This window comes from Chiloscyllium plagiosum, unplaced genomic scaffold (assembly GCF_037043375.1).
Source record: "Chiloscyllium plagiosum isolate Xiang-an unplaced genomic scaffold, Cpla_swu_hap1 HiC_scaffold_37, whole genome shotgun sequence".
NCBI classification, from domain to species: domain Eukaryota; kingdom Metazoa; phylum Chordata; class Chondrichthyes; order Orectolobiformes; family Hemiscylliidae; genus Chiloscyllium; species Chiloscyllium plagiosum.
Window position 1 is genome coordinate 12,670,536 of NW_028270175.1, and position 27,994 is coordinate 12,698,529.

General features: G+C 39.5%; 1 protein-coding gene across 4 annotated transcripts in view; it reads left to right on the forward strand.

Moving 5' to 3' along the window:
* acot7 (acyl-CoA thioesterase 7) overlaps positions 1-27,994 on the forward strand; it is a 284,291-nt gene that overhangs the window by 174,266 nt on the left and 82,031 nt on the right. For all 4 annotated transcript variants that reach the window (XM_043676080.2, XM_087980341.1, XM_043676081.2 and 1 more), the window contains one exon: positions 24,179-24,295. In XM_043676080.2, coding sequence (XP_043532015.1) covers positions 24,179-24,295 — 117 coding nt within the window. The remainder of the gene's footprint in view (positions 1-24,178; positions 24,296-27,994) is intronic.

The window sequence follows — 27,994 nt, forward strand, 5'->3', positions numbered from 1 at the left end:
ATAAGTGGAAAATGGTTGACACTTCATTCAGCATCGGTCAAGTCTACCACAGCTGATCACACCTACAAGTAGAATTGGTGGTCTCCCTGATAATAGATGACAGATTAGATATCACATGTTCACATGGCATACAATAAGCATACAGGTTGACTAATTGTTGCTAGCAACCGGAATGTGTTGAGAGGTTGGAATGACAACAATTGTGAGGAATGGGTGTGAGCTGGCAACACAATGAGAGTGAGAGTTAGTGATGCTGTTCAGTTGTGAATGTGAGGGATTGTTTCATGAAGAAGGAATTGGTGGAGATGCATGAGGTGTTGGTCAGAGGACTGCTGTGCAAGATAGGTTGGGCAGTCAGCGTGGAAGGGTTTACATTTGAATGTGCTTTGCCACTCACTTCTTGTCCCGATAAAGTTATTGAACCTCTTTTGATGTTCTCTCTAGAAGTACCTGACCCGTTTAAAACTAATCAAACTGACTGAATATAACTTGAAAACTTGCAACAATTTTGAGGTTTACTGTTGCACTCTGGTTGGAGACAGGGTTTGGGAGTGAAAGGTACATATTTCTAATTTTGCTGACTCTTGCTCCCTTGAGTTCACTTGTACACCTGCTTCTCTTCAATTGGTGGCATCTTCATTTGCCGGGCAGGTATTTATCAGTGGACCCTTACAGCCCATTGTATTGCCTTTGAGATCTGGGGAGGGGAAGAGGTGACAGGTTCTCCACATCGAGAATCTAATTAGCATAGACTCTCTATCCTGAATGTTGGCAAAATGGATTCATTCTGACCCCTGCTGATGCCCTTTTAGGTAGTGCAGCTTGAACCGGCAAACATGGATTTGTCTTTACTGCAATCCAAGTAGCTGGGCATCCCGGAAGCAAATTGCTGATAGAGCTGCGTTAAAAAGCCACGAGGACCCCTTTTATACTTCTGAATTCACAACCCACCGCAAGCTCCTTCACAGCAAACACCAGTTAAATTGCTGTCCATAATCTTCACCTTGGGCGTTCCAAGTATCTAATAGCCTTGACGTGGTCTTCGGCCATTGTACTGAAATATTTGCACAAGTCTTTCCATTTAATTGCTTAATTTATATGACATGACATTTAATTATTCCCACCTGTCAAAACTACATGTGCCATTTATTCCTTGCCTTATCAATTCCAGTCTACCACTTGGATCTGATTTATTTCTGGCAATTGAATGAAATTGTCATAAATCAGACAGTATGTATACATCAGGAGACATCACAGTGGTGAAAAGTCATTTATATAAAAACCCCAAGCTTTGTGAAACACTGACAGAAAGAAAGAAAATTTTGCATTTATATAACACTTTTCAGGCCTACTGAACATCTCAACGTCATTTAGAAGCAATGAAGTCCTTATGAAGTGTAGTCCCTGTTGTAATGTTCTTACAACTCTTAACAGGAGAATTTTAAGTAATTATGCCACACTTTTCCACAAGTCTGAATATTTTCCTTCAATCTACAGTGATCAGCATTTTGTCTCATCAACAGGAAGTTCAGAGAACTGTGAGAAATCATCTGATGTTATCCTTTGAGTTCAGACCCTTTACCACAGGAATGTTTGCTTTTCCATTTGCCTGTTATAAAAAGAACCACATCATAATTATTGTAAATGTTTTGATTAATCATCAAAATAGAAAAATCGTTTCCTTTTATTAATACTATCCAGAATAAAAGAGACTTTCACCAGGTTTCTTTAATAAATTCAAAAGTGACTATTTTGTTACTTTAAATCTGATTGTAACTTGTTGCAAAAACCCATTTCGTTTAATAATGTCTTTTAGGGAAATAAATCTGCCATCCTTACCTGGTCTGGCCTACATGTGACTCTGGCCCCACAGCAGTGTGATTGACTCTTAACTGTCTTTTGGGCATTTAGGGGTGAGCAATAAATACTGGCCTAGCCAGTGAGATCTGCATCCCATGAATGAAATTTTTAAAATGTGGCAAAACTTGTTAAACAACTAAGTTGTATTCCAGTATTAAACTGTATCCCCTTAATTTCAGACAAACACATTTAAATGATAAACAAGATAACATAGTTCTGTAGGGAATATATGGGGATTAAAAAAAAGTAAAGCAAATATTCCTATAGCAAAGGGCCCAAGGCCAAAGGATAAAATGGGGTGACTTCTCACAGTTCCATGGGTTCCTGTCGATGAGACAAAATGCTGACCACTGTAGGGTGATGGAACATATTCAGACTGGACTTCAGTTCAAATGGAAAGTTTATTTGACTTAGGTCTTTGAGTAATAATGGTTCAGCTTTAAGGATTTTTGAGGTAGTCAAGAGTTACTGATATTTGTAAATTTTCTCAGGTTCCCAAAAGAATTCTTCACGTTTAGAGATCTTTTTTAGATCATCCTGCTTTAGGGTTTCTTATCACTTTCTTAAGAAAGTGTCTTGCTTCTTGCGAGCTTTGGAGGTCTTTTCCTTTTACTGAAGCATCCACGTGTCCTGGAGAAACAGAAACCAACGTCAGAAGAGTATTGCTAGGTCCAAATTGTCTAGCAATTAAAGCAATTAATCTCATCTCTTACCTCTCTTAAAAGCTTTGCTTCTCTCCGTTTTAAAGTACTTTTCAGGAATTAGCAGGTAAGACACAACGCATAATTCCAGGAAATTACATGTCCCTTCAAATCCTTGGCAACTCTTTTTAATCCTGAATATCCAAATACTTCCATATTCCAGTACCTCATGGTCTTTAAATATGTGTATTCCCAGCCATGTAGGAAATGTGACTGCCAATATATGCATAACAAACTCGCACAAGTAACGTGATAATTATTGGATATTTGTTTTTGTGATGCTGACTGAGGGATAAATATTGGCCAGGACACTGGAAATAAGTCCCCTAATGTTCCTTGAAATGGTCCATTGAGATCTACTAGATTCCATATGCTAAGGAGGGTAAATAAGAAACAAGGTAAATCTCCAGAAAACAGCTCAAGTGAAATAACTGGGAATCTCACAGTGTGAAAGCAGGCCATTCATTCAATCAAGTCAATACCGACCCTCTGAAGAGCATCGCCCCAAACCCACCCCTCTACCCTATCCCTGTAACCCTGTAATCCACCTAGCCTGTACATTCCTGGACATGATCGGCATTTTAGCACAGCCAATCCACCTAAGCTGTACATCACTCGAGTGCAGGAAGAAACTGGAGTACCCAGAGAGACCCAAATAGAGACAGGGAGAATGTGCAAACTCCACACAGACAGTTGCCCCAGGTTCGAATCAAACCCAGGTCTTTGTCGCTGTGAGGCAGCAGTACTAACCACTGAGCCACCGTACCACCCAAAGATCTCAGTTTAATGTCTCCTCCTAAAAAATGGTACTCTGGCATTGCAGCAATTCCTCAGTACTACAGTTAAGTGGTGGCCAATGTAAATAACTATTCAAAGTCTTGTAGCTATTGTGCGAACAAGTATATTTATGAAAATGAAAACCATTTCTACAAATTGTAAATACATTGACGTTCGGTGTTGAAGCTGAATTTAGATATTTATAGCGACTTGAAACTCCCAATGTTTGGTGACATAAGACACCTAAATGGTCAGTGAGACTTATCAAGACAAAAATAAGTTCAGGTTAGCACTTATAGTCAGGATTTTAGCTGTAAAGAGAAATAGGCGGAGTTTGCACAGGTGCCACAATACTGTAAAGGAGACATTCAGCAAAGGACATCAGCTAAGAAACAAGGTAAAACCCCAGAAAGCAGCTCAAGTGAAATAACTTGAAAGAGCATCAGTCAATGGTAATTGTAGGCATAGTAGTTAAATTTGCCAGAGATAAAAATAGGTAGGAAAGTATGTTGTGAAGAGGGTATAGGCAGCTTGCAAACCAAATTGGGTAAGTAGGCAGAAATCTGGCAGAGGGAGAATAACATCAGCAACATTCTTTGACAGAAAGAATGATAAAGCAGAGTACTACTTAAATGTAGAACAACTGCAGAATTCCAAGGTGCAAAGGCATCTAGGTGTTCCAGTGAATGAGTCACAAAAGGTTAAAATGCAAGTGCAGCAAGTAATTAAGAAGGCTAATAAAATACTATGCAGCATCCAGGGAACAGGAGAATCGACGTTTCGGGCATAAGCCCTTCTTCAGGGCTTATGCCCGAAACGTCGATTCTCCTGTTCCCTGGATGCTGCCTGACCTGCTGCGCTTCTCCAGCAACACATTTTCAGCTCTGATCTCCAGCATCTGCAGACCTCACTTTCTCCCCTAATAAAATACTATCCTTTATTATAATAAGAATTGTACATAAGGTAGGGGTATTTAGCTTCAGTTATACAGGACCTTAGTGAGACCACATCTGAATTACTGTGTACAGTTTTGGTCTTTTTATTGAAGGAATGATGTATTGCATTGGAGGCAGTTCAGACAGGAATTACTAAATTGATTGCTGTTATGTGTGGGTTGATTATTGAGGACTTGTTTCCACTGGAATTTAGAAGCGTGAGGGGTGGCTTGGTTGCAATATATGACATCCTCAAATGTGAAACTTATATACAAGTAACGGTGTATGTGGAAATGATATTTTCCATGTGCGTGAATCTAGAATTAGGGGGCATGCATTTAGGAGAGAAATGGAGAGAAAGTATTTTCTTCTTAGGTGCTCGATGATTTTGGAACTCTGTTTCAAAAGACGGTGGAGGCAGCATTATTAAACATTTTTAAAATAAATAGATTCTTGTTAAGCAAGAGAATCAAAGGTTAGTGGGAATGGGTGGGAATGTGGAATGAAAACAGATCAGTCATGATTTTATTGAATAGTGGAGCAGACGTAAGAGGCTGAATGGCCTATTTCTGATCCTAATTTGTATGTTTATATTGGGTTAAACTGTTGCTCTGTTCTCATTTTGCTAACATAGGAAAGTATATAAAATAAAATAGTCGTACAGGTCGACAACCCTTTATCCGAAATCCTGAAATTCGAAAAGCTCTGAAATCCGAAGGTTTCTTCATGAAATTTTTTTCTCATTGACAAGGTTGTTTGGCATGCAAATAGTTAACCCAACCCCGTTACCCAGTTAATGCATGTCACGCAGATGTGATGTGTGTGGGCGTGGCCCAGCACTGGCAGACTTCAATTCTGTCTCAGGGCCCTTACTCACAGTGAGCCTGCTGCTTGGTAAGATTTTTTTTTAAATATCACCGTCAAACTGTCACTTATTCTGAAATTAGAAAAATTCCGAATTCTGAAAACCAGCTGGTCCCGAGCGTTTCAGATAAAGGACTGTGGACCTGTATTATGTTCTTATTTTACTTGACCAGCAAAGCTTTCTTAATATGATCTTTCTTCATACTTAATCCTTGCTGGGATTAAAGTATTGCACAGTATTAATATCAAGATTATTAGCTGCATTGTATCAAGGGAAACATTACAATAGATATGAGCCATTAGGTGTGTTTAAATATAATATGTATCTTCCACAACGGACACCTCCATCCTCCCCCAAAGTGAGATAATAAACTTCCAATTTGTCATAAATATTCAAATTCATTGGACAGATAAACACACTTTGAAATCATTTTGGTTAACAATACAGCATAGGTCAGTCATTTGCCAGATGATTCCTGACCTGAAGGATGTGAATTTATATTCCAGGGCTATCTGGAATGTTATTCTCACCCAGACTGTTGCATGGAGCAAAGTGGGTATATATTCATCAGTTTGACTGCACCTTTATCCAAGATACAGTGGAAAATGTCCCCTCAAGTGTGATATTTTTTATGTAGATTGTGGCAACACATACCTCCTATGTAGGAGTAGATGGAATGATTGTCAGTGATTGATGATGACAGAGGAGGTGAAGTGGGCCAAATTGTAGCCATGAAGACAATGTGGGGAACAGACACGCTCAGATAGGAGAATTATGTCCATAATATGAGAGGAGGAACTTGTGCAAGTTATAGGTGAGATTTGATTGTGAAGGAGAAATCTGGATTACTCAGAAAGAGACTTGGTTCTCTCGTTGCTATTTCTAATGTAGTGTACCTGATCCATGTAAAACTCAATGAAACATGAGATATGTAATAAGCCTGACGCAGCAGTGCATGCATGGACTAATCTGTGGTCACTACTGTTCTCAGACCTTGCTGGAATATGCAGAATTAAACTTGAATAAAAAGACACAAATTGTGCAAAGATTATAAATGGATGATGTTCCATTCATGATTAATGGAACCATCGCTAAAGTTCTTAATTAAAATGTCAAAGATCAGTGAGCACTTCTCACAAAGTGTTTAAAGCAAAGCTGGAGCTTCTGACAGCAATGCTTTAACGAGGTTTGCTGTGTTGTCGATATTTACCATTTTATCGACTTTTTCTTCAATGGAAAGCCAAGTTCTCTGTCAATGCACAAATGTGAGGCTGAAGATCTTGAAGCCAATCTTGAAGCTTTTTGTCTTTTACTCATCAGGACATGATACACACAAAACCAAACTTAGAAAGGTAACATCTGATTGGCTGGATCATGGTTGGCATGGAGATGCAACAGGAACAGATGAGTGTCAATCCTAGTCAGCTGAAAAAGAAATCCAACAGTGCAATTAGACTCTTATTGTTTAAGGCATTGCCATGACAAACGTAGCAGAGGATATAAGTCTTTGTGACCTTTTTTCTCAATGAAAAAAGTGGGTAATGTACAGATAAGTTTCTTTTTCCCCACTTAGAACTGGATCCTTTGTATCAGTATATTACACTCCAGTACACACAAATACATCACACTGAAAGTCCAACGAATAATTTTAAATTGGTTTTTGGTGCAATTTTTGACACAGTCAGGATTATCTTAGAGATTTATAAAATTATGAGGGGGATGGATAGGGTAAATAGACAAGGTCTTTCCCCTGGGGTGCGGGAGTCCAGAAGTTGAGGGTAAAGATTTAGGGTGAGAGGGGAAAGATGTAAAAGGGAACTAAGGGGCAACTTTTTCACTCAGAGGGTGGTACGTGTATGGAATGAACTGCCAGAGGAAGTGGCAGAGGCTGGTACAATTATAACACTTACAAAATATCTGGACAGGTGTATGAATAGGAAGGGTATAGAGGGATATGGACCAAGTGCTAGCAGGTGGGACTAGATTAGGTTAGGGTATCTGGTAGGCATTGACGAGTTGGACTGAAGGGTCTGTTTCCGTGCTGTACATCTCTATGACTTTATTTAATGATGGGCATGATGTTCTGAGATTTGCAAGCATGACATGGTTGAGCAAGATCAGCGTGTTGCCCACTGTGAATTGTCAAAAGGACATGTTTTCGATAAGATCCACCAGTCATTGGGATCTACGGCCTGCATACCTGATGTTATGATCCCAACTGATGTTTTTACTGGACAAGTCAGATCCCAGTTTGAAATTTGGTGTGGTAGATTTTTAAAATTTTGTTTTAATAAGGTGATATATCCCTGAAACACAAACATGCAGTGTTACAGATTTGATTTACCCGATAAAACAAGACAGTTTTTTTCGCAGATGCTGAGTGATAATATCACTGGGCTAGTAATCCAGTGCCTCAGGTTAATGTTCCAAGGATATGAGTTTGAATCCCACCATGATAAAATTTGGATTCACTAAAAAACTGGAATAAAGAGGTGGCCTAATGGCAATTATGCAACTACTGTTGATTGTCATAAAAAATACTGGTTCTCTAAAGTCAATTAGAGCAGGACATCTGCGGTCCTTATGTCTGGCCTATACATGACTCCAGACGCAAAGCAATGTGGTTGACTCTGGATTGTTCTCTAGGCAATTCGAGAAGAAGAATAAATCATCAGCCTAGTCACTGGCGTCCACAACTTGTGAACAAATTTTTAAAAAAGAAATTAAGATAAAATGGAATAAACCAAGTTCAAAAATTTTGAAACACACTGTAAAATATAATCTCATGATTCCTAGCAGTCCTCAAACACAGTGGAGAATTTCCTGATCCAAACCACATAAAGTTTGACTTAGCCATGGCTTCAATTTATGATTATGAGAATCTGATGGTTTCTTCCTTGTTTCGCCATATAATTGAGCTTACACTTTCTCAGCTTCACATAACCCCTTCAGACTTTTAAAGCAAACACTTCCTTGCTCTGGAACTTTTAAACTAAGCTCCCTACATTGATATAGCCTCTTTCTTAACAGGCATAAACCATAACCTTTTCTCAGGAGAAACTTTTCACATCCAGATTAATTCAAATTGTGCAAACTAACACTAAAAATTGTTTCTCCACAGTTATGGGTATTTTCCTTAATCAAAAGTGGGGGAAAAAACCTTGGCTGTCTAACGGTGATTTCCAGCATTTTTTGTTTTCAGATTAAATTAATTGCCTCAACCTTCTGAGATTGTAGCCATCCCATCTTTAGGGCGGCACGGTGGCACAGTGGTTAGCACTGCTGCCTCACAGCGCCAGAGACCCGGGTTCAATACCCGCCTCAGGCGACTGACTGTGTGGAGTTTGCACGTTCTCCCCGTGTCTGCGTGGGTTTCCTCCGGGTGCTCCGGTTTCCTCCCACAAGTCCAAAGATGTGCAGGTCAGGTGAATTGGCCATGCTAAATTGCCCGTAGTGTTAGGTAAGGGGTAAATGTCGGGGTATGGGTGGGTTGCGCTTCGGCGGGGCGGTGTGGACTTGTTGGGCCGAAGGGCCTGTTTCCACATTGTAAGTAATCTAATCTAATCTTCATAAACTCTACCGTCTTGAAATTTGAGACTTGTTATGGCAAGCGAGGGTGCATAGAGGGGATGGAGGTACAATTTTAAAATGAAAAAAAATCACATCTACACTTTGATACTTTGTAAAGCATGTATTAAATAATTTGAGCAATAATAATCATTTCATAGGGGCACATGTAACATTGGATTGGAAGTATTGTCTCCCAAATGGTGTAACTCCTTTTTTAACAGCCCTGTGATCTCAATGTTTTAATACATTTTCCTCCTCCATCCCCAGTCCCACAATGCTTAAAATTACAAAATTCTATGTAATTAAAACATTGATGACAAAAGACACGGTACAGATGTTGTTCACTGGATGTTTAGATTTTAAAATCTTATATCCATAAAGCTGCTAAAATTGAGCTGGAAATGGTGCAATGAAGGTGAGGGCATCTGAGACACGAGTGAAATATTTTGAAATTGTTATCCCTACACTCAGTGATGTTTAAGGGTCTAGAAGTAATCAGACGAACTGAAGAGAAGGAAGATGATTGAGAGCAGATGAATTAATTCTCAAATCAGATAAAAAGAAATAGAGTTTGACAAGGAAGATTGGGTTAAAAGAAACAAAGGGACAGATGAGGAAAGATAAGACTTTTTTTTGATTTTCATTTTGACATTTTTAAATTTCATTAAAATTTCAGAAACCAGTGGAGAAAACTTACTATTGTTTACATTCATGGCGACAATCATGGTGACTCTCAGTGGTTTAGCACTGCTGCCTCACAGCACCAGGGACCCGGGTTTGATTCCCGCCTCAGGCCACAGAGCCGAGTGTCTGTGTGGCGTTTGCATATTGTCTCCGTAACTGTGTGGGTTTCTTCACACAGTCCAAAGATGTGCAGATCAAGTGAATTGGCCATGCTAAATTGCCCATAGTGCGAGGTGCATTAGTCAAGGGTAAATATAGGGTAGGGGAATGAGTCTGGGTGGGTTACTCTTTGGAGAGTCAGTGTGGACTTGTTGAGCCGAATGGCCTATTTCCACACTGTAAGGAATCTAATCTAATGAACAATTTCACATTATTAAAAGTCTAGTTACGTTAAATATGATTAGATGTAACATTATGTAATTAATTTAGTGGTTAACTAATATGCTCAGCATTGTCAAAAATTTAGAGGAACATTTCATGCAAAATGCTCTTTTTGGAAAGCTTAAAGGAGATGGCACATATCAGCTGGCAATTTTCTAATAATTCCTGATTTATGTTGTCACTCCGTGGTGCACTGTTAATTAATAACAGCATATAATATTTGTATTTAAGCAAAATCTAGCTATATAAGGCTGTTGCACTCCCTGACTCTCCAATGTTGAATCCATGGTTTACTAGAAAATTAATTAAAAATCATTGCAGCAAGAATAACAGCAGCTTGAGAGCAGCATAGCCCATTACTAATACATGTACATGGTTCTGAGGCAAAATACACAGCAGAGCAGCATCTCTTTTAATGATTTCACATCAAAAAGGAAAAAAGTTATATTTCTGTAAGCACTTTCCATTACTACTGGATGTCTCAAAGCACTTTACTGCCAATTAACTACTTCAGAAATGTGGTCGATGAATTAACGTATGAAGTGTAGTAATGAATAAGTACACAACCAACACCAGCCAGGAGCAATGTGATAAAGACCGGTGATCTGTTTTCCAACCAAAAGAACTGCAGATGCAGTAAATCAGAAACAAAAACAGAAATTGCTGAAATAGCTCAGCAGGTCTGGCAGCATCTGTGGAAAGGGGATCTGAGGAAGGGTCACTTGACTCAAAACACTAACTCTCGATTTCTGCCCACAGATGCTGGCAGACTTGCTGATCTATTCAAACAATTTCTGTTTTCAAATTCTGATTGAGAAATAATTATAGGCCAGGTTATCTAGGCTAATTCCCCTACTCCTGTTCAAAATAATGCCATGGGATATGTTATATCTGTGCAAGCAAAATGATGGGGCCTTGATTCAACATTTCACCCAGAAGGCCATAATTCTGACAGTGTAGCATTCTCTCAGCACTGTATTGGAGTGTCAGCTTTGATTTTTGTACTTGAGCTCAATCCAGTTGAATTTGGAACCTTGTGACTTAAAGGCAAGTACCTGATGAGCCAAGGCTAACACTAGTAAAGATAGCAACAGTAAAAGAGATGAGCAATTAATGGAGGTTTTATGTTTTGATGTCTTAAACAATGATTATTTTGTAGTGAATTCTCAAGCTTAATAATAGCATTGTGCATAGGGACACTGTTGAGAGCTACTCTGTGCTGTATATCCTGTGTCTGATTAACTTCACTTCTGGAATTATGTCTCATCAGGAAGTAGCCAGTTGCTTTATTCCAAACATAGTTAGGACATTGGCCTAGATTTTGAGAGTAACAGCAAAAACAACGACAGTTTTGCTGACCTTGGAGGAACAAAAATTTAGCACGCTCAGTACTATTGATTTTCCCTGTTTTGATAGCAATTTAATTAGGGATCGATGGCATGCAGGAGCAATGTAGTTTTCTGAGTAATTAAACAGTTTGAGGAATTTTTATAGTCAGCAAAATTGGAAATAATAAGTACTGATTAATCATTCACTTATTTTCTCATTTCACATACAGTAAAAACAAGTAACATGGACAAGCTTCAAAAAAAAGAATGTTTTAATATTTAAAAACCAATGTAATTTGTATCGCAGAAAAATGTTAAGACACTGACTTTCTAAAATTAGTTTCACAGGGCTAGAGGGCTTGTTCAGCAGTAATTATGAGCATTATTAAGTGTTCAGTAAAATTTCATTCAACAAGCACAATTTTACTATGGGTTTTATAGTGAAAATATTTGTTAAAATTTGAAGTTTCTTTCAAATAACTTATCCCATGTTGATTGTACCTGTACGTACCCTATAGAAGTAAAGCACTGCCAGCAACATCTGCATTTCTACACTTAATTGCAAATGTGCAGATGGCAGAGTTGCTGTCTGTAGTGATGCCAACAGCATGCATTCATTCTGGCTGAGATTACCATGAAAACCCTCCTTCTCAATCTCTCCCCTCACCTGAGGTGTGGTGACCTTCAAGTTAAACCATGACTGGTCATCTCTTTGCACTGAAAGAGTAGCCCTATGGTCCTGTAGGACAGTGGTCATTTTACCTTTACCTTATACAATAATGATGGCAAATGCTGACAGTTTTGACAACACTGCAGCTGCAAATTCCAGACCGTCAGTGAGACCAGTTTGATGGCGAAAGATTGAAGGCTGGCATCTCTAAATATACTCATCTTACACTTCCATACAATACTGGTTTATTTCACTCCCAACATATCTCAAACATGGTTGTGGTATGTTGTGGTTCTGTTCGCCGAGCTGGAAGTTTTTGTTGCAAACATTTCGTCCCCTGGCTAGGCGACATCATCAGTGCTTGGGAGCCTCCTGCGAAGGGCTTCTTTGATGTTTCCTCCGGTGTTTATAGTGGTCTGTCCCTGCCACTTCCGGTTGTCAGTTTCAGCTGTCCGCTGTAGTGGTTGGTATATTGGGTCCGTGTCAATGTGTTTGTTGATGGAGTTTGTGGATGAATGCCATGCCTCTAGGAATTCCCTGGCTGTTCTCTGTCTGGCTTGCCCTATGATAGTAGTGTTGTCCCAGTCGAATTCATGTTGCTTGTTGTCTGCGTGTGTGGCTACTAAGGATAGCTGGTCGTGTCGTTTCGTGGCTAGTTGATGTTCATGTATGCGGATTGTTAGCTGTCTTCCTGTTTGTCCTATATAGTGTTTTGTGCAGTCCTTGCATGGTATTTTGTGCACTATTTTAGTTTTGCTCATGTTGGGTATTGGGTCCTTCGTTCTGGTGAGTTGTTGTCTGAGCGTGGCTGTTGGTTTGTGTGCCGTTATGAGTTGTGGTATTGACGTAACCTGGGGTTATAGTTTGCCAGGTGCTTTATTGACTGCTGGCTGGGGGTAGTTATTCACAAACTGTGTGTCCAACAAAGATGAAAAGGATTTGTTTTTTTTTCTGATGAGTTGGACTGATATGAAAGAAGATTCGCTGGACAACATAAAGAAATCCTTGTATTTCCCATTAGTAGACTTGGTTTTTTTAAATGAATTAGTACAGTCCCTCTGGTTGTTCCAAAATAGCTGCATTTTAAGTATATCTCTCCTTCAATGTATTAGATGCAGGATTTTACTTAATGGAAACTTCGTGAAAACTCTGTCAAAAATGCTGAAAGATTGAATACTTTAGTGATTCAATGCCTAACAGCACTCCATAATGATCTATATAGCTAAGATGTTTCCAATGACGTAAATTCAGCAAACCTGATCTTGACATTGGCTTTAAGGGGTGTGGGGAGGAATCCAGAAGTATGAGAATTAAATGCCCACATTTTGTGGCAAAGGTCTCTGTGCAGGAGCACAGAAGTATAGCAGAATTGCTTAGAATTACACAGAGGAGAAAGTGAAGGGCTGCAGATGCTGGAGATCAGAACTGAAAATGTGTTGCTGGCAAAGCGCAGCAGGTCAGGCAGCATCCAAGGAGCAGGAGAATCGACATTTCGGGCATATGCCTGAAACTGAAGAAGGGCTTATGCTGCGCAACACATTTTCAGCTAGAGAGGCAGGATATTTAACCCAACTGGTCAATGTTTGCATTTTGCAAGAACCTCCTTTCCTCACCTTGTCAACAAACCTTTCAATTTCTTTCTCCTTCACATGTTTATCTAGATCCTTTTGAAATGTGCTGACCCTATCTCTTACAGAATAGTGTAAGTCACACCATAGTTTCCTGGAATGCCTGCAGACAACCTGGGAGGTTCCATTGCTAATACATAAGGTTTCAGCAACTTCAATCCCAGAATTGTTGGTGCCATTTTCTTTTGTTATCTGTCAACATAGCAAAGGAAATTTTCACCAAATTTGGCCTGTGGTGAAGTGAGAAGTTGAAAATGGAACCTATGGTATTCACTTGGAAGTGGACATCCCGTTCAATCTATGGTTGTGAACATGACCTCCCCAGAGCTCAACATTTTTTAAAATCCTGTTGCATTCTGACCTCAATTAGAATGAATGATATAGAATCCCTACAGTGTGAAAACAGGCCCTTTGGTCCAGCAAGTCCACACCGACCCTCTGAAGAGTAACCCACCCAGACCCATTTCCTTGCTGTTCTACATTTACCCCAGACTAATGCACCTAACCTACATATCCCTCAATAGTATGGGCAAGGTTAGCATGGCCAATCCACCTAACCTGTACATCTTTGGATTGTGGGAGGAAACCGAGCACCGGGATGAAACCCACGTAGACACAGGGAGAATGTGCAAACTCCACACAGTCAGTCGCCCGTAGCGGGAATCAACTCTGGGTCCCTGGCACTGTGAGGCAGCGGTGCTAACCACTGAACTACCGTGCCATCTTCATCTCAAAAACATGACAAAGCTCTTCAATAGATCTGTACGTTAACTTCTTTTACATATTCCTTTGCACACTGGGCCATCACTTCCAAATATAAAACTGTTAAAGGAGCCTTTGGGTAAAGTTTGATACATCTGCCATCCTTTCAACAAATGTACTTCCCATCTAACTTATTTCAACCATGTTCAATACAAACTTCAAGAACATATTTTCTTGTTACTACATACAGTGCAGGTTTCTGGTCTGAATGTGTCTTTTTCAGATCTTAGTTACAACCTCTGTTTAAAGCAGATTTTGCTGGCCTGCTGGAGTGAACTGTTAAAATCCAAGTTAACCTCCCAGTTGTAACACATTATTGGGGTGTTGCCTCCCACCTATTCAGGTTTGTTTTAATCTATATGTTGGACTAGTTGACGTACTACTTTTCTCGGTATGTTCTGACTTCATTCTGGACTTCCTGGTTTTAGATTATTTTTCTCTTGTTCCACTTACTCTACTTCCTCAGATTTTATTTGGATGGTTTCTTAAAGATTGCACATTTTGTGCTTTCATTTAATATCCCTCTATATGTTAATTGACTCCTCTGTGTGATTGAAGCATCTTTGTTTCTTTTACATTCATTCTTCTCTACTCCAACCCTATTAAAATGCTGTCAGATATTTTAGTTTGTTCTGCTGAAGGGTCTGCATTTAAACACAACATTTTTTTAATGAATATTGATTAGATGTATGCATGAACAACATTTTTTTGTTTCTTGATTTCAGATTTCCAGCAGCTGTAGTATTTCCCAATTTATTGATAGCCAATACTTTTTGATTTCCTTGACTCTGTGCCTACCTTTTTCAACCTTTGTAGTGATTTGATGTCTGAACTGGGACCCTACACCTTATCTTCTTAATTAAGACTCAATTGACTGATAATATTCAGATTTTAGAAGTAAACTTTGGTAATTGAAGGATTCATGATGAGATTGGTGCTAAATCAAACAGAATGTTATTTGGTCCATTGTGCCCCAGCCAGCTACTTGAAAGAGTTATCCAAACAGTTTTGCATTCCTGCTCTTTCCCCGTGGTCTTGCAAATGCTCCCTTTTACCTAATTTACCTAATTCTTTTTTCAAAGTTATTGTTGAATCTGCTTCAGCCAACCTTTTGCGCAGTGTATTTCCTGGCCACAACAACAGTTTGTATAAATTTGTTTTTCCTTATGTCATCTTTGGTCCTTTTGCCAATTGGAGACCCATTTTGATTATTGGATTAGCGTACAATACTTTCAGTCTTGGGATAAGACTTCAAACCCAATAACATATTGTTGGAAAAACAGCTAAAATGAGCACTGGTCTGTTTCAACACTCCAGGCATTAATTGGGAATTAACAGAAAAATATTTCTTTTATAGACCTATGCAAATTTATTGAAAACAATAAAATGTTACTCGAGTGCACTGAGATTATTACAACAAATTTAATTGAAGCAGAGCAATTTTCACGTCATCTAATGTAAAACATTGTAATAGGAAATGGTGGTATTTCAGAGAGATCTCTTCACCAATCTTGTCACAGTAATGAGGAACAGCATTTTAGAGACTAAGTTTTGTTCAAAAAAGATATTTTTAAGTCATGTCATCTTGCTGACATTGAGCATAGCTATGATTTTTAGCTACAAAGTTAGGGGTGTGCTTAACCGTGCCTGTCCTTTTCACATCATGGTTCAAGTATTTCCCAGAAGCAAGTGGAGCAAAAGGGTAAATTTAGATGATGGGTGCTAAATGTAAGTTCCTGACCTTAGTGAGAGAACATTTTTAGCAGCTTGTATATTCCTGGCTCCAGGTCACAAGAATCCAGTATGAAATGATTGCATTTCTTCCACTTCTTGTAAAATTGTTTGCATCTATATAAAATAACGTGGCATTGTGAAGTGGCAAGTCTGCAATATGATAGATATATGCTGGATGAAGAGTTTTTATGGTGCTCTCATTCTAGTCAGTGGCAGTACTAAATGCAACAAGTTTTCTAAGTCCCAAAGGAACTGCCTGTTTTCAGTCAGGGCTTCTAATGCCAGCTGAAGTAGAAAAGCCTAACCTGTCTGGGGAAGCCCAGCAAGCGCAAAAGGAAGGAGAGGACGCTTCCCATTTTTGACAGCACCGTTATTTCTTATTCTGCTAAGTTTTTAAAAGTGTTAGGTCTTTAAATGAATGTTTTAGGGATGAGTGAGTGGGTGGGAGGATGGGTAGTCAGTTTGGAATTTAGTTGCTTGGGGTACAGTCAGGTTGCAGGGGCAGCTGGGTTCGATGGATAGTTGGGTTGGTTTCAGGTGAGTAGTCTGATCAGATCAGGGACAGTTTTGTTTTGACGTGGTGACCTGATCAAGTTGCATGGTCAGCCATGCTTAGTTGGATCAGATTCAATGGGTAGTTGGGTGAGATTGAGTGGGGAGTTGGTTGTGAGGATAATTGGGCTTGGTCACGTGGATGATCAGGATGGGAGAGTGGTCATGTCAAGAGTGTTGATAAAGAGAATTGAGTTTAGGGTACTGATTGGAGGTGGTGGGAAGTATTGGTTGTTATGCTCAGTTCCATTATGTGGCTAATCCCTGAGCTAGATCACATATTGTGCTTATGCCGATTCTCCTGTTCCTTGGATGCTGCCTGACCTGCTGCGCTTTTCCAGCAACATATTTTCAGCTCTGATCTCCAGCATCTACAGTCCTCACTTTCTCCTCGAAGATTTTAACCTACTGCGAATCCTCTTACAAGGATGCCTTCCTTGAAGAAGCTCTCTTCCTCCCTCTACAAGGATTTCAGTGAGTCCCTCTCTCACTGCACACCCCAGGTCATCTCCTCTGCACAGAAGCTCTTCAGCCTCCCTCGAACTCAGCACCGCCTTCCTAACCTGCAATCTTTTTCCGCCCCCACCCCACTCCGGCCTATCACCCTCACCTTGACCTCCTCCCACCTATCGCATTTCCAACGCCCCTCTCCCAAGTCCCTCCTCCCTACCTTTTATCTTAGCCTGCTGGACACACTTTCCTCATTCCTGAAGAAGGGCTTATGCCCGAAATGTCGATTCTCCTGTTCCTTAGATGCTGCCTGACCTGCTGCGCTTTTCCAGCAACACATTTTCAGCTCTGATCTCCAGCATCTGCAGTCCTCACTTTCTCCTCACATATTAACTAACACAACACTTGAAATTTAAAAACCCAGGTAAGACCCACATGTCAGCCCAAGGTTCTAAGTGAAGTCAAGGTCAGAAACATTTGGAAGGGTCCCATGGAATGGAAATCAGTCCATCAGAAGTTTAAACTTCTCAAGCGTGTGCGCACCTGAGGGCTTCAGCAGAGTTCTTATGCACAGCACAGACTTAAGATTGTAGTATGGACATCCAAAGATTTAGGCTTATATGTTCAAGCAGATTTGCCAGTTACAGTTGCCATGAAGGATAATTCATTTAGCAGTCATATACTATGTCAAATATATTGTGTTATTTTACTAAGGTGTGTATTCAAAACAGGAGGACGTAATTGTTAAGTTATTAGCCTTTTTTTAGGTAATTAAGAGTTTACTAGTTTTTGTCAGAAGTTTGGATATTGGACTGTGCTTGTCAGTTTTCAGGTGAAGTTCGGAATTACAGGTCAGAAGCAGGCAACGTTTTAAAGTTATTTTTCACCTGGAATAAAACGCAACATGTGAAATGTGACATCTGCTATAAGACATCTGGAGTGTTGCACCTGGGTGCATTGACATACTGCAGCAATGGCTTTTGATAATCAGCATAAAGAAAGTCTAACACAAAATCTTACAACTATTCAAGGCTGCACAGAAAGGTCTACAGCTGTCAGTCAAATTCAGCCATGTTGAGGTGACCTTTTCTCTCCCAGCTGCACTCAGGGACTTGGAGAAGTCTGTAGGTTGACTGCTCTCTCACTAAGTGGAGTTTATAACATATGGTCTCGCAGCAGGAGGTGTCTCCTGCCATCTTTTAGAATAAAACTAAGTTGGAGTTGGAGGGAGTAAGTTTAAAGAAAATAGATACATTTACTTAGTCAAATAACGAATCTTGATGTAATAATATATTGATATAGCAGTTTAAAAGGCATCAGCCATAAATCCATTTACCAAAGTTTTACTGAGCACACTTTTCTCCTTTTTACAGCACGCAGTTCAATGATTACGTACTGCTGAAATATCTCCACAGAAGCCAATATCCCATCACCAAGTCACCCTTTATTTGCACGTGCACCGTATATGGACTCTGACCAGCCAGCTCAGAGCCAGTCTCTAGAGTAGTGAGAGTCTCTAAGACTGCCGTTTATATCTGGCAGCTAGGACTCCCTGAGCGGCCCAGGTTAACAGTTCCAGTCAGGAATCTCATACTCCATGAGATCTATCTGGTCCTGCTTCCAATCACTATAGTAGCCTATATACTTGCCAACCTGCTTCCTTTCCTCCCAGTTGAAAGATGTTCAGGAAGACACAGGGCATTTACACATCAGTGCTCTAAGAAGTCTGATTTCAACTTAGCACTCAAGTAAAGTGAAATGACAAAAAGATATCCCTGTACATACTTAATTTCGGTTAATTCCACATTGAGCCATGAATCAATGTGCCTTACCAGCGCGGCCACACTGATAGATCTGTCTATCATTACAAATGGAATAGGGTTACAATTTAAGCCATCAATTATAACACTATCTACAACTTCTTTTCATGCTTTATCCTTTCTATTAACTTGAACACAAGATGTAGATACATAGTTTGTCATATCACACAGTCTCTGGTCAGGCTATAGAGTCTTTCATGCTGCAATTTCAGAAGCCATTCATTTTTTAAATGGGAACTAGAAGAATACAGGCATGAATAGCAGTGTTCTTTCAATACTTCAAATTTCTCATTTAGAAGGATGGCTAGTAGATTTATGGCAACACTTTTACATGAAAGTCAGCATTGAGAGTCCTGGATTAGCTGTGATAGCTCCTGATTCATGATATTGCACGCAAATGTTCCCAACTGTGCTGTTCCTAAGTCAGAAGGATTCCCTATTACATTGGAGAATTGGCAGCAGGTGCAGATGATTCATAAATATTCACGGATAGCTCATGTTACATGATTGGTATGAAATATCCTTCTCCAACTTCATTAAAGTCTTAAATTCTTATCTGAAGGCAACCACCATCTCTTGCCTGAAATGAAAACAAAAAGTGCTGGAGGAATTCAGCACGTCCAGCGGCATCTGTGGAGAGAGAAAGCAGGTTAACATTTCAAGTTCCCATAACTCATATTCTTCTGCTATGGTTCTGAAAAAGTCACATTGCACTCAAAGCACTAACTCTGTTTCTTTATCTACAGATGTTGCCAGACCTGCCAACTTTCACCAGCAGTGTTGTTTTTTATTTCACATTTCCAGCATCCTCAGAATTTCACTTTTATCATATTTTGCCTGTTTGAGTTAAATTTAGTTGTATATTAGAGTGCTAGAAACAGACTGAACTTCATGATTTGTTAGTTTGGCAACTTGAAATGGCCCATTATGATATTATTTTCATAACAACACTGCAGCCTACCATAGTATCATTATACCATGACTAAGACAAGAACCAAAGAAAGTGCCCCATTAATGAAGAACTTAACCCTAACAAACAAAATTTATAAATTTATTAGTCCAGTCCATGCTGTGCCACCAGACATGGTAGCATGAGTTTTATCTGTCTTGACAACTTTTTACCAGCCAGCAGTTAGAACTCAATCTAAAAATCAGTCACTGTAAAATTAATGAAGACTGCTTCTGGTATCTGAGGTCACACTGGAAATCTGTTTCTTGGCTGTAAGTGCCCTACATAAAATGAATTTTGGCAATCTTAGCTCAGTGCCCCCTGCTGTGGATTGCAACTTGAAACTGCCACAGAATTTGAAATTTGTGATTAAATTGGTCATGTTAAAATTCCAGTTGATGTTATTACTGGAAAGTCAGATCCCAGTCAGAAATCTGGCTTGACAGACCATATTTTTATTTGTTTTGGTTGTAACAAATTCATCCCTCACTTAAAACTAAACATGCAATACTGCAGATGAACAACAAAACAAAGGTTTATTACAAAAGAAATTAATATAGCATAGAATAATCCAAATTATCTATTTATAATACAAACTCCGAGATATTAAATACACAATAGAAGTATAATCTCATTAATCCCAAAACACTCTTTTATAAATTGAAATGAAATAAAGCAGCTATTCTGTAATTTTCAAAGCATGCAACTCGTGCAATACTCATACCAGTATCTGTGGTATCTAACGTATCAATAGGTTTAAATCATTTGTGATTTCAACTTTTCATCTGGAACAACAAAAGAGAGAGTCTTACTGGAGCTATCATACAACTGAACTTCACTATTCAGCTTTAGGGAACCTCTTCAGGGTTTTAACCCAACATGTCTGATCTGGGACCAACACTAACATTTCATGCTAAGGGAATTTTGTTCACTATATATCCTTCCCTTCTTAGGAGCACTTTTCTACATACCCATCCCATTCCAAGGAACTTCCCAAGAATGCCCAATTCAAAGTCAAAAGTGAAACTAAAAGTCTCTCACCTTTAGGCGTTTCCTTTAATCATGAAGAAATGCCCAATTTCTGAACTCTCTACCAAATCTTGAAGCCCCATTATTTACCTAGATTGTAAATAATCTAAAGTAAAATAGTCCATTAGTGGACAAACCCCATTCACTTTAAAGCTAGGCTTCAAAATCTGTTCTTAGAAGAATTTGCCATCATACGGAAATGCTTTCAAGTCAGTTCTTAACTTCGGAAACACAACATGCACTGGTTATTAACTCAAAAAAAAAACAGAAATCCAAACTCACAACAAATAACATTAAGAATTAATCACATAACTCTTAAAATTTCATCACAGTCATCTCACACATAAGAGGTAAGGTGCCATATGCAGGGAGCAAACCTTTACAAGTGTGCGGTGAGAGTTGAGCATAGCACTTGGATACATTGTGGCAGCACAGTAATGGGAACTTTATTCATCATCAGAGTGTGTTGAAACTGACATTCGAGTGTTTGGTGTGGATGCAAAGTTCTTGGTGGAAAATATTCCACTTCCCTTGGTGAAAACAATATATAGGAAATTGTTTTCTAAAGTAAATGAAGTTCCATGTAGTTCAGAGAGCATCTATGGATTGAATGGGAGAACTTTTATAACGCATGCTTACAAGAGAATTATCTGCTGATGTATTGGATTGTATTTACCAAGCATACTGGCAAAAAATATGATTTAAGCATGAGACTGTATGCATCATAAGGAACAGTGGTCCATATAAAAGCACAGGAACAGTGTATTGAAGGAGGGCATTTGTCTTAACTTACCTCATTGACCATGGCTTAATGGGAGAGAGAGTCATGGCTCAATGGCACCTTACATATGAGTCAGAAGATTGTAGATTCAAATTCCACTCCACATACCCGAGTGCAGTGTCTAGGCGTACAATCCAATGAAGTACTGAGACCAAGTGGAAATACTGTCTAAACTCTTAGGTGGAATAATTTTGAAGACGAACAGGAGAGTCCTAACTAATGTCCTGTTAAGTATCTAAACTAGATCAAAATAAAAATCTGGTTATTGTTAGATTGCTGTTTATTATACCTTGCAATGTAACATTTGGATGTTTCTTTTCTAACATTTACAACGGTAGCAACACTTCAAAACTACTTCATTAACTATCAAGCACTTAGGACATGATGAAGTTTTGAAAGATGGTGTAAGTCTATCATTAAACTTGTGGTCCGTTATCTGTTATTTTGTTCAAATGTTTTTGTTTCCACCACCATTGTATCACCTGCTAATGTACTTAAACAAATTGCTGCACGCTGGAACAAGACATGGATATTGATGATATAATTGTTTCATGGCATTCCCCCTTGTTACTGTGCCATTCAGTGATTTACTTATCGGCCTGCATACAGCCCTGTTTGCCATTCCATTTGCTGTTCCACTCACCATATCTCCCTCCCTCGCTCTCTGTTCACTGCTACTTTGTTTGGGAAAAAAGGCAATGTGCAAATTGGTCAGGAAGGTAGCAAGTGAATCAGTGGAAGTTCAAAACTTGCAATTGGATCAGCTATGGAAGCGCACTAAGAAGGACAGAAAGTGGAATAGTGAGGGATATTGAGTTAAATGGCAGGAAGGATCTACTGAATGTCTTTAAATAGTGATAAATAAATTTTAAAGTCAAATGTTTGTTCATTTGTTTATACTGTGTACATTATTTGAATGTAATGAATACAATCTAGCAGAATAAAAAATTAAAAGTATAAACTAAAAATTTCCACATATATGTTATCAGAAATATTTGGGTAAGGCAAAAATGTGTCAACTGCAGGCAGAGTCAAGAAAATTTATAATGGGAAATAAAGACATTGCAGAGACACTAAATAATTACTTTGTATCTGTTTTCACTGAGCATTATACAAAATATGTCCCAGAATTAGAAATCCAAGTGACTATGGAGCATGGGGAGTTGAAGGAAAATAGTATTTCTATGAAGGTTGTACTGGGGACTTTAATGCTGCTGACAGTTGATAAGTCCCCAGGACCTGATAGTTTACATCCCAGAACATTGAAGTAAGTGGCTATAGGTGTAGTCAATGCAATGGTGATCACTTTCCAAAACTGCAAGGTAGACTGGAAGCTAGCAAATATTACATCACAAATTAAAAAAAAAGAACGAGAGAAAATAGAGCAACAGACCCATTAGCCTTATATCAGTAGCAGGGAAAATGCTGGACTCTATCATAAAGGATGTATTAAATGGAAATGCAGAAAAAAAATGATCTGGTTGGGCATAGTCAGCATGTTCTATGAATGGAAACTTGTGTTTGGGAAACTTTTTGGAATTTCTTTGAGGATGGTACTAATAAAAATTCATAAAGGAACATAAAAGGACTTGGATTTTCAGAAGCCTTTTGATAAAATCCACTGCAAAGTTGAAGCACATGGGATTGGAGGTAATATACTGGCATGATTAAGGATTGGCTAAATGACAGAAAATAAGTAGACGTAACTGGATCGTTCGTGTATTGGCAGATCATGATTAGTGAGTTCCACAAGGATCAATACTTGGGCACTACCTATTCACAATAGATATCAATGATTTGGACTTGGGGACCAAATGTAATATTTCCAAATTTGCAGATGGTATAAAGTTAAGCATGGATGTGCTGCTGAAGAAGTTTAAAACAGATCAGGAGACTGTGGACAGGCTTAGTGAGTAGGCAGGAACATTGCAGATAGAATGTAATGCAGACATTGAGAGCTTATTCATCTTGGTAGGAGGAACAGATGTACAATTTATTCTTATACTGTGAGAGATTGGAAAGTGTAGATGTATTAAAGAACCCGGGTATACTTGTTAGTAAGTCACCGAAGGCTAGCATGCAGGTGCAGCAAGCTTTTAGAAAGATTAATAGAATGATGGCTTTTTTGGCAGATGATTTGAGTTCAGAGAGCTTGGTTAAATTGGGTCTGGAGTGTTGTCTTCAGGACTGTGGTCTCTTTTTCTCAGGAATGATATTATTGCCATGGAGGGAATATAACAAAGGTTCACTGGGATGATGGGACTTCCCAATGAAGAGAGGTTGTGCAAGCTGGGTCTGTATTCTTTCGAGTTTCAAAGAATGAGAGGTGATCTTATTGAAACCTAAAAAAAAATCTTCAATGGATAGGTAGGGTAGATGCTGGTAAGGTGTTTCCCTATTTGGGAAGTTTAGAACCACGATTTAAAAGTAAGGGGAGATTTATGACTGAGATGAGTAGAATTATGAATCTGTAGAATTCTCTACCCCGCAGGGCTGTGGAAGCTCAATCTTTAAGTATTTTTAAGTTAGTGATTGACATCTTTTTGACTCCCAGTGCCATAAAGGGTTGTAGGAATTATGTGGGTAAAAGGCATTGAAGTGTTTCATCAGCCATGCTTACATTAAAGTGCAGAGGGGGCTTGACAAGTTGAGTGACCTACTTCTGTTTGTATGTTCCTATTTAAAAGGGTCTTTCCTTTCAGGTGTCACTATGAAATTGATGGATGAAGTAGCCGGTATCGTGGCAGCTCGTCATTGCAAGACCAACATTGTGACTGCATCGGTCGACGCAATAAACTTTCACCAGAAAATTCAGAAAGGTACGACTCTTGCAACTTTCACAATTCTTCCCACAAGAGTATTTGGAAAGGCAAGGACAGATTAGGGATAGTCAACATGGCTTTGTGCATAGGAAATCATGTCTCACGAACTTGATTGAGTTTTTTGAAGAAGTAACAAAGAGGATTGATGAGGGCAGAGTGGTGGACGTGATCTATATGGACTTCAGTAAGGCGTTCAACAAGGTTCCCCATGGGAGACTGATTAGCAAGGTTAGATCTCACAGAGTACAGGAAGAACTAGCCATTTGGATACAGAACTGGATCGAAGGTAGAAGACAGAGGGTGGTGGTGGAGGGTTGTTTTCACACTGGAGGCCTGTGACCAGTGGAGTGCCACAAGGATGGGTGCTGGGTCCACTACCTTTTGTCATTTTTTAAAATGATTTGGATGTGAGCATAAGAGGTATAGTTAGTAAGTTTGCAGATGACACCAAAATTGGAGGTGTAGTGGACAGCGAAGAAGGTTACCTCAGATTACAATGGGATCTTGATCAGATGGACCAATGGGCTAAGGAGTGGTAGATGGAGTTTATTTTCGATAAATGTGAGGTGTTGCATTTTGGGAAAGCAAATCTTAGCAGGACTTATACATTTAATGGTAAGGTCCTGGGGAGTGTTGTTGAACAAAGAGACTTTTGAGTGCAGGTTCATAGTTCTTTGAAAGTAGAGTTGCAGGTAGATAGGATAATGAAGAAGGCATTTAGTATGCTTTCCTTTATTGGTCAGAGTGTTGAGTACAGGAGTTGGGAGGTCATGTTGCAGCTGTACTAGACATGGGTTAGGCCACTTTTGGAATATTGTGTGCAATTCTGGTTTCCTTCCTATCAGAAGGATGTTGGTGAAGCTTGAAAGAGTTCAGAAAAGATTTACAAGGATGTTGCCAGGGTTGGAGGATTTGAGCTATAGGGAGAGGCTTATCAGGCGAGAGCTGTTTTCCCTGGAGCATCGGAGGCTGAGGGGTGACCTTATAGAGGTTTATAAAATCATGAAGGGAATGAATAGGGTAAATAGATAAAGGTTTTTTCCCTGGGTGGGGGAGTCCAGAACTCGAGGGCATAGGTTTAGGGTGACAGCGGAAAAATATAAAAGAGACCTAAGGGGCAGCATTTTCAAGCAGAAGGTGGTACATGTATGGAATGAACTGCCAGAGGGAGTGGTGGAGGCTGGTACAATTGCAACATTTAAAAGGCATCTAGATGGGTATATGAATAGGAAGGGTTTGGTGGGATATGAGCCAGGTGCTGGTCGGCATGGATGAGTTGGTCCATAGGGTCTGTTTCCATGCTGTATATCTCTTTGACTCAATGACTCTAAGAGTATCTCCATTGGCTCTGTCATATTATAATGTAAGCATTTTTTCCATGAAGTGGATTGCATCTAATCCACAAATTATGAATACCACTGCCTGTTTAATTTGTGTAGCTTTGCCTTTAAGTGTTGCTTCAAAATCAAAACTTTCAAGCACATTCCAACAACATTTGAACAACAATTTCTCACACCACTTCCAGCAACAGGGGAACCAAACCACAGAAGAATGTAATGCTCTATTAAACATATTTACTTCATAGTCAGTATTTTAAAACAAAATCCCCTGTTTCCTGTGACATTTTGCAAACATCTCTGAACCATAGAGTCATAGAGATGTACAGCACAGAAACAGACCCTTTGGTTCAACTCGTCCATGCCAACCAGATGTCACAACCCAATCTAGTCCCACCTGCCAGCACCAAGCCCATACCCCTCCAAAGCCTTCCCATTCATACACCCATCCAAATGCCTTTTAAAATTGCAATCGTACTAGCCTTCACAGAGACAAGAGAATTGAAACAGTTTCATCCAGCTTACCTCAGTAGTCACTCAAGGAAATGTAAAGCAGATTAAAACATTGTCTAATTCTAGAACTGACCCCTGTCTCAATTAAGTCCAGTTGCTCACCTAACCTGATCAACTAATACCCTCAACCTGACTACACTAGCCACGTCAACTGCCAACCCCACACCGCCCACCCCCCATCCCCAGACAGAACCATCGACTACCTTGACCTCACTATCTCCCCATCAACCACCATGATCGGACCCTACTACCACCCCAACTTGACTACCCAATCACTACCTCATCCATCTAACCACTTACTTCTTCACTGCATCCATCTGCCCACCTCCCACTCACCTTCCTGACCAACTCATCAGCTTATTTAGCTATCCATATCACCTAACTATTAACCTGCTCATTCATCCCCCATCTATGCTCTCACTCACCTTTGCGCCTGTTCACTTTCCCATCTATCCATCTACCCATCTCACCCACTCAATCATCCACTCATCCTTTTTGCTAACACACACACAAACGATTTGATGTTTAAACATATCATACATCAGCTCGTGCTGTAAAATGTTGTCTGTCCTGTCTTCCTTTAACTCTGTCTGCTTGTCTGTGTTTCCATGAGGGATACTGTGTTCTGTATTTCTGTGATAGTTGGGTTTGGAAGCTCCTAGAAAAAGAAGTGTGGAAACATCAGGTTGGGAGAATCTTCATGTGCTTAGAAGTCCAATATCTCCTTCTGCAACTTGGTTGCAAATTTTGTTTGATAACAATCCTGTGAAACTACTTGAAATGTTTTATTATCAAGACGTTGGAAATATTGAATGATTCCAGAAATTATTTTGGCAGAAACGATTTCTAGTTCACTTAATAACGGCCTATACAACCCTGTGGCTTGTTAAAATAGTTGTTGAGATCCATTTGTTTACAGTCTTGAACCATTTTTGGTTTGAACATCATTTTAGAAATGCATTATTTTTATATATTTTACATTAATCTTTCCCAAACAAGAAAGTTAATACTTAATTTTAATATTTCTCCAAGAAAATGCTGTAACAGTGAACTGAATTTCAGCTGTCACTCCTAATGTTTCAGTTTGCTTCATAAAGCGCTCTACCAGGTTTTTACCCTTACCCATAGTCATAGAGATGTACAGTACAGAAACAGACCCTTCGGTCCAACTCGTCCATGCCGACCAGATATCCCAATCTAGTCCCACCTTCCAGCACCCAGCCCATATCCCTCCAAACCCTTCCTATTCATATATCCCTCCGGATGACTTTTAAATGTTGCAATTGTACTAGTCTCCACCACTTCCTCAGGCAGCTCATTCCATACACGTACCACCTTCTGTGTGAAAAAGTTGCCCCTTCAGTCTCTTTCATCCCTTTCCCCTCTCACCCTAAACCTATGCCCTCGAGTTCTGGACTCCCCCAACCCCAGGGAAGAGCCTTTGTCTATTTATCCTATCCATGACCCTCATGATTTTATAGACCTCTATAAGGTCACCCCTCAGCCTCCAGCGCTCCAGGGAAAACAGCCTTAGCCTATTCAATCACTCCGTATAGCTCAAATCCTCCAACCCTGGCAACATCCTTGTAAATCTTTTCTGAACCCTTTCAAGTTTCACAACATTCTTCCGATAGGAAGAAGACTAGAATTGCATGCAATACTCCAAAAGTGGCCTAACCAATGTCCTGTACAGCCACAACATGACCTCCCAACTCCTGTACTCAGTACTCTGACCAATAAAGGAAAGCATACCAAATGCCGCCTTCACGATCCTATCTACCTGCAACTCTACTTTCAAGGAGCTATGAACCTGCACTCCTACCCAGATAGGCAATCTTTGCATTGG